Source organism: Pongo pygmaeus, chromosome 19, assembly GCF_028885625.2.
Source record: "Pongo pygmaeus isolate AG05252 chromosome 19, NHGRI_mPonPyg2-v2.0_pri, whole genome shotgun sequence".
Lineage (NCBI taxonomy): Eukaryota > Metazoa > Chordata > Mammalia > Primates > Hominidae > Pongo > Pongo pygmaeus.
The window spans coordinates 81,593,325-81,609,959 of NC_072392.2; the positions used below are offsets into that span (position 1 = coordinate 81,593,325).

At 37.0% G+C, this 16,635-nt stretch overlaps 1 protein-coding gene across 6 annotated transcripts in view; it reads left to right on the top strand.

Moving 5' to 3' along the window:
- TANC2 (tetratricopeptide repeat, ankyrin repeat and coiled-coil containing 2) overlaps positions 1-16,635 on the top strand; it is a 487,927-nt gene that overhangs the window by 394,322 nt on the left and 76,970 nt on the right. For all 6 annotated transcript variants that reach the window (XM_063657089.1, XM_054458934.2, XM_063657088.1 and 3 more), the window contains 2 exons: positions 4,371-4,602; positions 15,492-15,658. In XM_063657089.1, the coding sequence (XP_063513159.1) occupies positions 4,371-4,602; positions 15,492-15,658 (399 nt within the window). The remainder of the gene's footprint in view (positions 1-4,370; positions 4,603-15,491; positions 15,659-16,635) is intronic.

Sequence of the window (16,635 nt, forward strand, 5' to 3'; positions counted from 1 at the left end):
ATAGGTAATAGTATTGCCAATGTTAATTTCCTGGTTTTGATAATTTTGCTATGGTTATGTAAAATGTTAATAATAAGGGAAGCTGGATGAAGGATAAATAGAAACTCTGTGTACTACTTTTGCAACATTTCTGTAAGTCTAAAGTTAGTTCAAAGTAAAAAATTAAAAAATAAATAAAAGTCCTACTGCCAAAAAAAAAAAAAAAAAAAATGGTAGGGCTCCAAGCTGGAAAATTACTGAGGCAGAACTCTAGCCTAGGATCTATTCTTAGCATCTAGTCCCAGCATGAGGATTAGAGTCAGAATTGAGGGACTAAGAGAAAAGGAAGAGAGAGTTGTTATTTATGGTGAGCCACCAAGTCCGAAAATATTAAGAATCAAACTTTAGAGTTGGAAGGGTTTTGCTGATTAGGAAATCAGTCGGGTGGTAGTGAGGAAGAAGACATTCACAGAAGGAGTAATGAAAAGGAACATGGAGAGTAAGCATGTGACAGCTGACCTGGGGAAGGGCAGTCACAATATTAGTTTAAGTGATACAAATGCCAGTCAGTATAGAAATTAGAATTATATTTCCAAACAAATTTTAGATATTCAAAGCTGCCTTCACTTTATGTGAGATTAGCTTAATTCTGTCACTGATCCTTCATTTGAAGTAGAAAATGGTCTGTGGAGAGTGAAGGCCTGTGACTCAACACAAGCGTGACATTTTTGCTGCCACTCAGTCACTCCCTTTGATGACGTTTATGACTAGTTTTATCATTTTTATATACAGCATTAAATCAAGAGATTTTATACACAAGGCTGTATTGACCTCTAGTCTTTTCTTTCTGTATATAGCCCCCAGGCCTGCCCTTTTCTTTCTTCCCTCACAAGAGTAACCTAAAACTTACTTGCTATCTTCCTTCAAAGAAATAATGCAACTCCGCTCATATCAGATATGCTGTGGATGAAATTGTTTTAAGAAAAAGTTTAGGAATTTAACAGAAGGAAAACTTGAAATGAAAAAAATAATGTAAGAAAGACATAGCTAAAAAATGAAATTTAAACAAGTTACTTTGAGAGACGAGAATTCGCCAAGGAGAAAGGTTTTACATGCTGATTTATTATGCATAGACTAATCCTGAACCATTCCCAAGGAGTTGTAATAATAGTGACTATGTATGATGACTTTCTCAAAGGTGTAGGGAGTGATCTAGTATCTCTTACCGAGCGCTGGTACTAATGAGAAACTGAAGGGAAAAAAAATCTACATTTTCAGGCTTGTTTTCTGTTTTTATACGGAGGGAAAGTTATACATAATATTAATAGAAAATTTGGAGGAAGTAACAGATGTTTTTGACAGATTGTATGTACATATACCTACTACGTAGCTACTTTAAAACATCTAGTAAATAATCTATTTTGAGCCACAGTGCAAATCTAATGAAGATGTTGCCTGAATTCTGCAAATGCATCAAGACTTTATATTTGGAATGCCAAAGAAATATCTAAAAATTAAAAGAGAGGCAGCCACAGAAGGTGCAACTTTATTTATTTATTTTTAATATTCTTAGTTAAATTTTCTGCCTCATACCTTTGTGGATATCATATTTTTTACTATAATTCTAAGTAGTTATTCCTGGAGTCAAAAATGTTATTAACTTTTACAAGATAATCTTGTACCAAAAATCTTGAACTCTATTAATTCTAATGGCTTATTTTTCTCTATATAGATAACTGTATATTTTAATAATAAAAACTATCTTTTCCATTTAAGTCTCTGCTCTTCCTATTTCTTTTATTTTTCTTTATAGTGCTACCCAGAATCACTCGTATTATATTGGATAGTAGTGGTGAAAGTGGGCATCTTTGGCTTCTTTCCAATCTTTTTTTTTTTCTTTATGCTTTTTTTTTTTTAACTTTTATTTTAAGGTCAGAGGCACACGTGCACGTTTATTATATAGGTAAACTCGTGTCACAGGAGTTTGTTATACAGAGTATTTCATCACCCGGGCATTAAGCCTAGTACCCATTAGTTATTTTTACTGATCCTCTCCCTCTTCCCACTCTCCGCCCTCCAGTAGGCCCCAGTTGTTGTTTCCCTCTATGTGTCCATGTGTTCTCATCTTTTAGCTCTCACTTATAAGTGAGAACATGCAGTATTTGGTTTTCTGTTCTTGCATTAGTTTGCTAAAGATAGTGGCCTCCAGTTCCAGCCATGTTCCTGAGGAGGACATGATCTCATTCTCTTGTACAGCTGCATAGTATTCCATGGTGTATATGTAACACATTTTTATCCAGTCTGCCATTGATGGGCATTGAGGTTGATTCCATGTCTTTGCTATTGTGAATAGTGCTGCAGTGAACATACGTGTGTATGTGTCTTTATGATAGAACAATTTGTATTTCTTTGGATTTATACCCAGTAATGGGATTGCTGGGTTGAATGGTAGTTCTGTTTTTAGGTCTTTGAGGAATCGCTACACTTTTCAACAATGATTGAACTAATTTACACTCCCACCAACAGTGTATACACATTCCTTTTTCTCCACAACCTCACCAGCACAGAAGGTGCAACTTCAGCATTGTCTTTTAGATGAAACATTCAGCCAAGAGCACAGATGGGTTTTTTTTAAATAAAATCAGTAAAATAATCCTTTTTCTAAATATCACAATTTTTATCTTTAAAATGATATCTTCTTACTTTAGGATGTTGCAGCTGATTTTCTAAGCTGCGCTTAGCCTCAACATGTGGAATCAATTGAAGTGAAATATGATGAAAGTTTATATTGATGTAGAGGTTTGCTGTTAGCTTTTTATCAAGTGGAGATTTGTACCCATGTAGACCTAACCACTGGCATTCACTGTTCATTGAGAGGACAGATCAGTTGCTGACAGGTTTTCTATTTAGGTTCCTTACATTGTGTTTAAGATAGGTAAAATACAATAGGTAAAATAATCACCAGTCTATCTGAAGAAAAGTGGAGATTTTTAAAATACAACCTCTGATTTCCACTTTCCATATTGTGCTCAGACTTCATTGCTTCACTCACAGGCAATTCCTATCTTCAGCTTTGTATATGTAGTAACATTTCCTGTATTGTTTGGGGTTTTTTTTTATGTTTAATGAGAAGGATTTCAGGTGTTCAAAAAATATCGACATTTCCAACATGTGTTAAAAGAACTAGGATGACCATACCAGTAGATGAGGAGTCTTTTCAAAGCAGAGCTCTTTAGTAGATGACTGGCAGATGCCTGATAAGTTGGAGGTGGTGTTCTCTAAGAGATGCCTGAAGAGTGGAATTCATACGTCAGTGAATGCCCCAGGACAGATTTCAGTTGCCGGTATATAGGCACAAAGCTAGTAGCTGAAAAAGACAGTATACAGATCCTTAAGAATGATGGCAGTGAGGAGGATGAAGATGGTGATGATAATGGCGGCATCAGCTGACATTGCTATGATTTACTAGGTGCTGAGCACCATGCTGAGTGCTTTCTCTACATTCAAGCTGAATCTCCCCCTTCCAGTTTGGTATTTTCTACACAATCCAATCCCTTTTCTGGGTAGTAATGAGCCAGAAAAGTGGTCCAGATTAAAATCCCCTTTGTACTTGCCCTGGAGGCAAAGAGAACAGCCAGAAGACCTGGGATGAGTGCTGTGCAGATTCTAACAAACAAAAAACAGAGCCTAGAACTCCAGGTCCTAGCCAGTCAGCCCAGACCCTGGATGGTATTAATGCTTATAAATTTTCCATGTTCTTTGATTTTAAGATCTACATCTAACAAAAATCTCACTCCTTTCCTTCTTCCTTTTGTCTAATTCTGATACTCTTTTTCTGTCTCTGCCTGGGTGCTCAGAAAACATTTAATGCTAATTTTAAAATCTGAATTACTTTATTTTTATAAGACTTAGTTTATAACACACCTGTAATCCAAAAATTGATAGAAGTCTATGTGTTTGTTGAGACTAACATGATTTTTCTTGGATTATTTTATTCCTCGTGCTTTGTTTAAAGATTAGACTCTTTCCTATACTGCTCCATGCTGAATAAATGTTAGTGATATCAATGTAAGTCTTTATTTTCAGGCTTGCTTCCTACTTCTTATAATCCAGAGGAAAACTCCATTTTTATTTACAAATTTTATTCTGGGTTATGATATCATATGCATACAATAGAAGTAATGTATCAGATTTCTGATCTTACATAAATCAGACTCTGAGTTAGCAGCTTTTATGTTTACTTGGAAAAGTTGAGGAATGTAGAGACAAAAAAGTATTATGTAATACTGAGATATTAACTGATTTCTAGTATAATCACTCAATAGCTGATAATCATAGCTATTGCTCTTACTACTGATAAGCCTGTTTGCATTCTCATCTTTCTTTTGCAGGTGGTTGCCTATCACTATTGTCAAGCAGATAATGCCTACACTTGCTTGGTGCCAGAATTTGTCCACAACGTTGCTGCCTTGCTCTGCCGCTCACCTCAGCTGACAGCCTATCGGGAGCAGCTTCTTCGGGAACCTCACCTGCAGAGCATGCTGAGCCTTCGGTCCTGTGTTCAAGACCCCATGGCCTCCTTCCGGAGGGGAGTCCTGGAGCCACTAGAAAATCTCCATAAAGGTACAGATAAGGCCCAAAGGAGGGGAAAGATGGAGGTTTAGAGCCCAAGGTCACCCGGTTCATACTATAAAAATGATTAATTTTATCACAATGCCAAAACTAAATGTTCCATAGCTGGATATCCTGTAGGATACAGTTAACAGACGAGAGATTTTACTTGCAAAAAAAAAAATCCAGCAGTAACTACTACTTCTTTTCTTTATAAAAATTCTCATTCTTATTTCCAAACAGAATGCCTTTTCCTTGTCCTGAAGATAGCAGAGCTTTCAGTCCTTTCTGTGAAGTTTGAATAAGTCAGTAAATTTGTGGCTCCAGCGCAGTGTTGTGAAGTTTCTATGGTTATAAATCTCCCCTGTAATATGTAATATTAATAAAAAACGTATTTTATTACCCCATCAGTTCATGTGAAGTGGAATGGCATCCATGGTTGCACAATTCTCTGTATAAACCAGAAATCATTTAACAGTACACTTTAAAATCTACTTAAGGGGCATAAGGGTATTTTAAGGTGCATAAATTGTATCATAGGAGAGCTGTTATTTTTTAAAAGTGAAAAAAATTAAATGAGATCCATCTCCCCACTCATGCTCATGCCTTTCCTCCCTTTTTCCTCTGCAATTCTAGTGTTAGCAGTGGCCTAAGTGCAGCCATTTCCTTGAAAATGGTACGTGCCTTCTTAAGTCTTCCTGCCCCATGCCCTTAACAATGTTTTGTTAGTGCCAGAAGCCAAGGAAAAGGATGTGGGTATGCATAAAATTCCTGAGCAATCCTGTTTATTCCTGAGAGACTTAAACACCTTTCTCAAGGGCTTTGGAGGCACTAATAAGGAAAGATGGTTTATAATTTCTCCTGGCCATCATCTTCAGTTATTTCAGCTTCCATGCTGGTTACTTGGATATCAGAATTTCTCTTTCTCCTCTACTCTGATGACCTCTGTCACTACCTTTGCTACCTGTTACCTTTTTAAACATTGTTGTTTCTCCACAAGTATTTTTAAGCCTATTTCCTGGACATTCAGTCAATCTCTATAACCTGTTAATTGTGCCTTCATCATGTTTCTCACACACGCTTGGCTCAGTTGTTTCTAGCATCATTGCCACAAGGACTGTTCATCTGCCCGTAACATCATATCTATCATTACCTCATCCTGGTCTTTCCTGGTTCTCTAGTTTAGTGCTCTTTCCACGTCATGACACACTTACAAAATAATAAAACTTTGTCTAGCATACTGGGATAAAAATTTATAACTCCTCATTGCTGGACGTGACTGGCCCTGAGGAGATAGCTCTGCCAAGCCTCAGATGTCCTGAGGGCTGAATTTTAAGTACACTTCTAAACCATTCACGGAACACCTGATGGGGAAGTTCTTCCCCAGTCTCTCCAGTCTTCTAGACTTTATGTATTGCTTCCAGATAAAGTTTTATAAAGCACTTCTCTGATCACATAATTCCCCAATTCATAATCCGCTGATTGCCTGTTGCCTTCTGAATTAACTTTCAGTTCCTTGTTCTGACATTCAAGATGCTTGATGGCCAGTATCCAACCTACTTTTCAGCCTTATTATTCACTATTATCCTTAGGAACCCTGTGTTTATGTGTAAACTAAAATATTCACTAATCCTCAAATACTCCCCTAGATTTTCCCACCTCCATATATTTACTCATTATTTTCTTTCTTGATATACCTCCTTCTTACATCTCTGCCTGTCAGAATTCCACCCATCTATCAAGGACCAGCTTAAATGCTACCTCATTCATGAAATACCTACTGATCTACCTGCCCCCTCCAGTCAGAAATGATGTCCTTCCAAATAACATTAGATCTTTTTTCAAAATATATATATGTATTTATGGTACATAACACATAATGTATAACAAGAATTTAAAATTTTATTATTAACATTTATTAAATATTTACCATATGCCAGATACACTTTGCAGTTTATAAGAATTACTTTTGTACTTATCCCTTTGAGTAAATTGTATGTTATTGAAATTAGGAACTTTGTAAAATTCAGCTTTTATCCTTCATAGTGGTTACCTCACCTTGAACATAGTAGGCATTTTAGGAAATACATTTTGAACAGATAAATGAATATAGAAACTGCTCACATGTAGGAGTACCTTGAAAGAAGCACAGTGATACAAGGATCTACACCTTACAGCCAATTCAAGAAGACTATCCATCCCAGCACTTTGGGAGGCTGAGGCAGGTGGATCACAAGGTCAGGAGATCAAGACCATCCTGGCTAACACAGTGAATCCCCATCTCTACTAAAAATACAAAAAATTAGCTGAGCGTGGTGGCGGGCACCTGTAGTCCCAGCTACCCGGGAGACTGAGGCAGGAGAATAGCGTGAACCTGGGAGGCAGAGCTTGCAGTGAGCCGAGATGGTGCCACTGCACTCCAGCCTGGGCGACAGAGCGAGACTCCGTCTCAAAAAAAAAAAAAAAAAAAAAAAGACTATCCAAATGCTTGCAGTCAGCTCTGGCATAATTCATATGTTTTATAGTTTTGCTACAAGATATATCTGCTTCTCATTTAGGTCTCCATAACCAGCTTTAGCGATCTCTATTATAAATACTGTTCTAAGTGAATTTAATTACTTCATTTTATTTCCATGTTTTTAACTCACCCTTAAATCACCATTATGAGCAATAGCTGGAAACACAATTTTCCAGCTGGAAATACTGAAATTTATTAGAGTGACCCAAAAGAACTCGGGAAATAAAGAAGAATTTTTTTTTAGAGATAGAACAAGCAAAATGGTAGATGTATAAGCAATAATATCAATATTACATTACATGTAAATGGGCTAAACACTTATATTAAAAGGTAGAAACTGTCAGACTGGATAAAAAGCAAGACTCGACCATATGCAGTTTTTTAAATATAAAGACACAGATTGAAAGTAAAAGGATAGAGACTGTATAAACATGGAGCATAAGAAAGCTGGAGTGACTATAGTAATCTCAGACAGAGTAGACTTCAAGACAAGAAGTTATTTCTAAGGAGGCATTTGATAAACATAAAAGGGCCAATTCATCAGGAACACGTATTAGATGTATGCACCAAATAACAGAGGTTCAAAATTCATGAATCAAAAATAGACCAAATTAAAGAGAGAAGTAGCTATAGTCCCAGCTACTCTGGAGGCTGAGGCAGAACAATGTAATTAATGACTATGTAGTTATTTAATGTTTAGCATATTTTTATCCCTCTAAACTATAAAAGCTGCATAACCATTGAAGACATAGCAGCTAGTACGGTAACTGGAACATAAAAGGAATTTAGGCTAGGCTTGGTGGCTTATGCCTGTAATCCCAGTGCTTTGGGAGGCCAAGGCAGGAGGATCACTTGAGCCTAGAATTCAAGACCAGCCTGGGCAATATAGCAAGTACCCATCTCAACAACAACACCAGCAGGCATGGTGGTGCACAGCTGTAGTCCCAGCTACTCAGGAGGCTGAGGCAGGAGGATCACTTGAGCCCAGGAGGTCAAGGCTGCAGTGAACCAAGATCATGCCACTGCACTCCAGCTTGGGTAACAGAATGAGACCTGGTCTCAAAAAGAAAAAAGAAAGTTTATCAGTGTAATTCATCATATTAACAAAATAAAGGAGAACATCCACATAATCATTTCAATAAATGTACAAAAGCATTTGACAAAATACTACATCAGGGGTCCCCAACCCCTGGGCCATGGATGGATATAGGTCTGTGGCCTGTTAGGAAGCAGGCCACACAGCAGGAGGTGAGCGACGGGTACCGCCTGAGCTCCGCCTTCCGTCAGATCAGCTGCAGCATTAGATTCTCATAGGAGCACGAACTCTATTGTGAACTATGCGTGCAAGGGATCTAGGTTGTCCACTTCATCTAATGCCTGATAATCTGAGGTGGAACAGTTTCATCCCTAAACCATCCTCTCCACCCTCCACCCCAGAAAAATTCTCTTCCATGAAACCAGTCCCTCCGAAGTACACCAATTAGTGATAAAAACTACACAAACTAGGAGTAGAAGGAAGTTTGGTCTGATGAAGGACAACTCCAAAAATACATGTAGTGAAATGTTGAATGCTTTTTTCCCCTAAGGTCAAGAGCAAGACAGGAGTGTTCTCTCATTCTCACCACTTACATTCATCATTCCACTGGTGGTCCAGGCTAGTACTATAAGAAAATAAACAAGCATGCAAATAGTATAAATATTGGATAGGAAGAAGTGAAACTGTCTTTATTTGCAGACAACATAATTGTTTACCTTAGAAAACTCTGAGGAATCTACCCAGAAAAAAGAAATCTGACTAGAACTAGTAAGCACAAAGCTTTAGGCTATGAAGTCAATATACAAATATTTCTATACTAACAACAAAATACTGAAAATGAAATTTTAAAACTATGTGGCAGTTTTAAAACATGGCTACAAATTCTTTGACATTACTTCCACTAATAGTTCAATCTGGGTCCCCTCCCTTCATAACTGGGCAGGCTTGCAACTGCTTCAGCCAACAAAATACAAAGTGATGCTATGTGACAACTGAGGGAGGTCGTAAATAGCCATGCAGCTTCCATCTTGTTCACCAGAGCACTTGTTTGGGAAGCATGTATTGCCATGTATGAAGCCTGACTACCCTGAGTTCACCATGCTGCAAGGCACAAACCACAGGGAGAGTCTAGTTGACTGTCCCAGTGCTCATTCCTGCTCTGCCACCAAACATACGCATGAATAAGCTTCCAGATGATTCCAACTTCCAACCCCCAGCCCCAGACATTCAGGTAACCCCTTGCTATTCAATATAGCAACAAATAAGTAGAATAAATACGATTTTCAGTAGCACCGAAAAATATATAATACTTAAAAATAAATGTATGAAAGATGTGTAAGACTTAGTGAAAGCACAGAAAAAATATTGCAGAGTGAAATTAAAGAACTTAGTGAGTGGAAGAGATATGCCATAAATGTGGATTGGAAGATGTCAGTTTTTCCTTAAACTATTCTATAGATTAAACATAATCCCGGCTGGTTGCAGTGGCTCACGCCTGTAATCCCAACACTTTGGGAGGCCAAAGCAGGTGGATCACCTGAGGTCGGCAGTTTGAGACCAGCCTGACCAACATGGAGAAACCCTGTCTCTACTAAAAATACAAAATTAGCCAGGCGTGGTGGCGCATGCCTGTAATCCCAGCTACTCGGGAGGCTGAGGCAGGAGAATTGCTTGAACCCAGGAGGTGGAGGTTGCAGTGAGCCGAGATCACGCCATTGCACTCCAGCCTGGACAACAAGAGCAAAACTCTGTCTCAGAAAAAAAAAAAAAATAATCCCAGCAGAATTTTTCTGTAAAAATGGACAACTTTTAGAAATGCAAAGTACCAAACAAAAATAGCCAAAACATTCTTGAAGAAGAAAGTTGGAAGATAGGATCTGGTTTCAAGACATACAGAATTACAGATTACTATAATAGTCATGACAGTGATATGCTAGTAAATGTTTAACAACCAGCTCAGGGATGGGGGGCTGATTTGATGCTTAAAAATTTAGCAATCAGCTCTCATGAGCCAGCTTGAGTCAGGTCCAAAATTCCACAGACAGGATTGTATTCATGCAAGGATAGAAAATAGATCAATGAAACAGAATAGAGAATCCAGAAATAGACCCACATATGCAGTCAATTCATCTTCTCTAAGGTGCCAAGGCAATTAGAGAATTCTTGTCATCAGATGTACTGGAACAACTAGATAAATGTTTGGGGAAGGGGAAAGAATCTCAATCCTTACTTCACACTGTACACCAAAATTAATGTGAGATGGATCACAGACCTAAATAGAAAAGTTCTATCTCTAAAGCTAATAGAAAAAACATAGAATATCTTCACAAACTTGGAATAGGTAAAGATTTCTTAAAGACATAAAGTATCACTAATTATATAAAAATGATGACAAATTAGACTTCATCAAACTTAAAAATATTTGCTCAACAAAAAAATACCACTAAGAAAAAGGAAAAGCAAGTCACCAAAGAGGAGGAAATATTCACTATGTTTCTGTGTGTGAGAGACAAAGCACTTGTATCTACGATACATGTAGAATGCAAACAGTTCAGTTTTTAAATGGACAAGCGATTTAGACACTTTACAAAAGAAGATATGTCAACAGCCTACAAGCACATGAAGAAGTGTTTAACATGAGTAATCAGGGAGATGCAAATTAAAATTACAATGAGAATACCACTTCACACCCATTAGAATGGTTAAAATTTAAAAGAATGAACATCCAGTGTTGGTAAGGATGAGAAACAACTGGAACTCTCATACATTGCTGGTGAGACTGTACAATAGCGCTACTACTTTGGAAAACTATGTCATTTTCTTTTTTTTGAGACAAGGTCTCTCACTCTGTAGCCCAAGCTGAAGTGCTGTGGCATGATCACAGCTCACTACAGCCTCGACCCCCTCGGCTCAAGCAATCCTCCCACCTCAGCCTTCTGAGTAACCAGGGCTACAGGTATGCACCACCATACCTGACTAATTTTTTTTTTTAAGAGATGGGGGTCTTGCCATGTTGCCCAGGCTGGTCTCATACTCCTGGGCCCGAGCAGTTTTCCCGCCTCAGCCTCTCAAAGTGCTGGGATTATAGGCATGAGACACCACACCCAGCCAACAGTTTCTTACAAAGTTAAATGTACATCTACTTTATGACCAAGCAACTCTACTGCTATGTATTTACCCAAGAGAAATGAAAACATATGTCTACAAAACACTTGTACAAGAATGTTTCTAGCAGCTTTATTCATAGTCGTCAAAAACTGGAAACAGCCCAAGTGTCCATCAACAGAACAGATAAATAAATTGTAGTACATTCATTCAATTGAATACTTCTTAGTATTAAAAAGGAACAAAATAATAGTACACTCAATGTAGAAGAGTCTCAGAAACATGTTAAGCAAAAGAAGCAAGTGTCTGCAGTGATAGAAATCAGAACAGTGGTTTCCTATTGAGGACTGACTGGAGGAGAACCTAACAGAAATTTCTGGAAGGATAGAAATGTTCTAAATTTGATCACAGTGTTGTGAGTACATATAGCTGTCAAAACTTATCAAAGTGTATAGTTAAGATCTTTGTAATTCACTATATATAAATTTTGTTGCAATAATTTTTAATATAGAGTTATTTTTTAAAGGTAGCTGGAGTTTTTTCAATGGAAAACACTTTCAATTTAGAGTCAGAAGCTAGATTTCAAATTACGTATTTTCTTTGAAAAATGAGTCAGTATTTTTCACAGTACTTTAAAGTTCCTCAAGTACAGTGATTAAAATACATACACACACGCACACCCACATGCTCATATAAAACAAATGAAAAAGTTTTGAAGTTTCTCAGTACACTTTTGCTTTAGCTACCAATATGAAATGAAAGAAGACACAAATTGTTTTGTTTTGTTTCGTTTTGTTGGGACAGGATCTCACTTTGTCACCCAGGCTGGAGTACAGTGGCAAGATCATAGCTCACTGCAGCCTTGACCTCTTGAGCCCAAGCTATCCTCCTACCTCAGTAACTAGGACTACAGAAGCGCACCATCATACTTGGCTAATTTTTTTCTATTTTTTGTAAAGATAGTGTCTCACGATGTTGCCCAGGCTGGTCTGGAACTCCTGGACTCAAGCCGTCCTCCCACCTCAGCCTCCCAAAGTGTTGGGATTACAGATGTGAGCCACCAGGCTCAGCTGAGACACTAATTTGTTACCACACTGAAGGAAAGATAACTCAGATATTATGTGAAGCTTTTCAGAACAAAAATATTGTCTGATATGAGTCTTCTTTTTCAATTTCAACAATTCCTATATATACCAGTAAAAGAATCTCATGTGCCAAGATTCAGTTCTGACTTCAGTACTAGCTGCTATCTCTTCTCTTGCAGTCTCTGTAATTCTTATTTCTCTCAGGCACCTAGGTAGAGTCTTACGATGGAACTACTAAGGAAGAAAGTTTACGTATTTGTTAGGAACACATATAAGTGGAGGCAGTGGGGAATCCCTGGTGAACGTGTATTTACAAGGGATTAAAAATAAGGATTTTAAAGGGTTTGGGAAACCTTTTTAGTGACTTGTCACCTAGAGCAGTGGCTCCTAAGTACCAGGCCATTTAAAGTTTTTAGTTAGTCCGTGACAAAATAAGAAAATAGCAACAGCTCAGAATTTGTATGGATGTAGATATAATGTAGTTTTCCATATATATGTATGTAAAGATTAGATAATGTCCCTCCTACTTTTTTAATGTTAAAATCCTTTTTATTCTATGAAACAGTGGTGATCGTGGATGGTAATTATATTTTACATGTTCTTACATGGCAAAATACGAAGCAGCAATCCTTTGTTAGTCCCCAATTTATTTTTATTTGCAAAATTTTTTTAAGCTACTGATTTAAAGTACTACTATAAATATCTACAGAAATTTGAATGAGTGAACATACTGAAGCATTCTTGTAGGCTGGTTGCATTTCAAAGTGAAAATCTAAAGAACATTAGTATCTCACCTCTTAAATTTATAATTGAGAAACCTTATCATTTAGCAAAGGAAAATGAATTGTTTCAGGAACAGTTCTCATTGTTCGTAGCATTAGGAAATTATTTGCATTTATTGTTCTGAATCCTAAAAATTATGATATCCTTAGATAAATATGCCCTCCTTACTTCCTAAATGATGACTTTTTTTTTGACACCTACATTAGTAGGTGACTTGTAAGTAATTCCTTCAAAACAGGGGAAATCTCAAAAAGAAAATAATAACCAGAATTTAGAAGAATAAAATTAGCTTTGTTAAGGGGGAAGGCAAGTACCCCCTTTTAAAAATAAAAAATAATATATTATCTACTTTACTCATGGGCTTAATCTACTAAGAATTTATGCAAATGAAAATGTAATTTTATTAGCAAATGAATTATTCATTCATTAAAATGTCTGGACCATAATTTAGTACACATTACTGATCTTCATGCTTGAGAATGTGTTTGTGATGATTTCCCAAAGAAAATCCCAACAGATGCATTATCATCAGCTGTTTTGTCTACTGGAAGATCATGACTTTCTTATGAAGGAACCTGGTTGAAGTTATTAAAGGAGATGTAATTGAAGGGCGGGGACAATGGTGTGCTGGTAAATTTTTAACAGCCACCTGGGAGAGGAGGGCTGATTTGTAATATTTGCCAATTTTTATTGTGTAAATATTCCCACCATAGACAATTCCAAGCTACCAGCTGTTTAACAGTCAGAGCTTGAAAATATTGCAGTGGGCTCTCCTGAACCAGTATAGGGATAGATAGCTCAAGCACAGTGAGTGATACTAGCTGATGGTGCTTAGCCAGGCAGAATGCAACTAGAAAATTCCTCTATGGAAATTAAAGGCATGGTTAAGCTTAAGGGAGCCAGAGCCTTCAAAATCAAGAACATAACACCCACCCCCCTAGTTGTTTGGGTAAATCCCAGTTAGTTCCAAGCAACTCCTCTTTCTTCCTTAATACTTTGCACTCCCTAAAGGAATTTCATGTTTTCTTAGTGCTTCGTCATCTAGAATACCACTCCATTAGTAGTGATTGTTAATAGAGCTGGAATCCATAGTTCATTTCACTCCCTAAAAACTTGGCAGATGAAAGTAATTGTTAAAACTCTTCATAATTTGAGAACTGATTTGGATATTGAAATTAAATCTCTTTTACAAAGTTTATGCTTTAGGAGAAAAATAAAAAGGGCTTATTAATCATTGCAAAAGATCTGTATATTTTCAAATATGGAAACAAAACAGTATGTTCAGTTTCAATTGGTCTTGACTTTCAAAGGCAAAAAGAGCCAATTTTGTACACGAGTCCACAGACATTTTCTTCTGTCCTCAGCTTCATCTTCTTTTTCCTCCTCAGATAAAACCTGTTTCTCACTCCAGGTATCTGATGACTGCTTGCCCTCTTCCCTCTGCTTTCCCCCTTTCAGAGCCTGTGAAATCCTGCTAACTAATAACTTTTACTTGTTATTCACAATTCACTTAGACTAAAATGTTCTTTCAGTGTGGAAATTTTTGAATCTCTAATTGTTGAACCAAGAATCAATAAGCATTTAGCAAGTGCAGAAGCCTGAAATCTTCCCAAGCTGCTTCGTCAGCATAGCCCTAAAGTTAAATTGATTTTGTCAATGCAGGTTCATGTGGAGTCCAAGAGAGAACTGGACACAAACACAGCAGATGTTTGTCTTTCCCACTTGACTCCTCCACCTTTGGGAAGATCATGCAAGGGACTGGTCTCATTGCAGCTGCTTTAGGTATAGTCTAGGAAGCTGCTAGGGTGTTGGGATCTAGCCACCTGGTTCAACTCTGTCTAATGCCTGGGATTCCTTTTCTCTGTTACTCTGTCTCTTCCTTCCCACTACACATTCACATTCACATGCAGTCCTATGTACTGCTTTAGACTTTACATAAACCTTTTTGGGGACATTCCCAAAAGAACACATGATACTATTCTCTTTAATGCTGTCAGATAGGAAAAAAAAAAAAAAAAACAGAACACATTCTACTCAGCTTTTTCATGTGTAAGAGAAAAATTACTTCCCATGTGCAAATTTTCTTAACTCCAATACTCAGGCTGTCTCACAACTATTAATATGGAGATTTCTGAAAATGATGATATATATACTCATATGTGACAAAAGCCTTCATACCTGATTAAAAGCAAAATGAATTTACTAAGTTAATTTTTCCATGCCCTTAGAATAAATTATGTACCCTGAGCATTCACTAAACACATGACAAGCCTTTTCTAATATTTTATTCCAAAGAAATATGTGATCAAAGATCCAGTAAGAACTCATTTATCCACTTGGTAATTATTAAGTAATGTGTTTCTTTCTATCTCAGAGAGAAAAATCCCAGATGAAGATTTCATCATTTTAATTGATGGATTAAATGAAGCAGAATTTCACAAACCGGATTATGGGGATACAATTGTATCATTTCTGAGTAAAATGATCGGAAAGTTTCCTTCTTGGCTCAAACTAATTGTAACAGTTAGGACCAGTTTACAGGTATGTGTTTGTTTGCTTTTAAACCATAAATGATTCCTCTTGGAAAGAGCTTAGACTGAAAAAGTTCTAGGTCCCAGTTCCATAAACTTCTACTATGTCCTAGAGCATTATGAAGAATAATTCCCGAAGAATTAATCTAATATTTTGAGAGATATGATCTAGAAAGAACATTCTTTGTACATGACTCTCAGATTCCCATTCCTATTGCTCTGGATGAGGTTTAATAAAATGTTCCTCAAAATAGCATGAAAAGAAAGTCAATTTTTCTAGACTGTTCTGAGGACAGCAGTGTAAAGGTGATCTCTAACACTTTGACTTTCGTTTAACATTTTTTAATCATTTAATGCTGTGCAAAATTCAGTTCAATCTACACCGTAGAATGAGATTTTCTGGTTCCTCCCTCTGCTTCTACTTAAACAACTCTTCTATAGCATGAATATGGACTTTCTTCTATACATGCCCTCCTTTAACAAAAATTGGCAATATTAGGGCTTTAGATTAAATTTACTACAACTGAGAGATAAGGTTTTTGTTGTTGTTGTTGTTTTTTCTAATTACTTTCCCTTCTCATTCACTGGTCACTTAATGGCCTGGAATAAGGACCAGGAATGTGAGTCTGAGCCTGTAAAAATATTTGGGCTGAAGATAAATGACTGCTTTCCCCAGCCTTCTCATTGTAGCTGAGTTGGTGTCCCATTCTTTACATATTCACACTTGGTTTGGAACAATGTTTCTCATTCTTTTTATAAAAATTATTTCCTCTTATGATGAATATTAAAATCTCAAACATTACACGCTTATGTCACTATTTGGATGCAGCCCCCTTGTCATAAGTGCTAATGTACAGAAAATAGTCTGTACATTTAAGTCCCTCCTTTCCCCCTCTGCCAGGCACTTAGCATTATTTCCATATATTGACCAATTAGCATTACTGTCTTCCATGATGAGAAACTATATTTCTAATCCTGGCCACCACC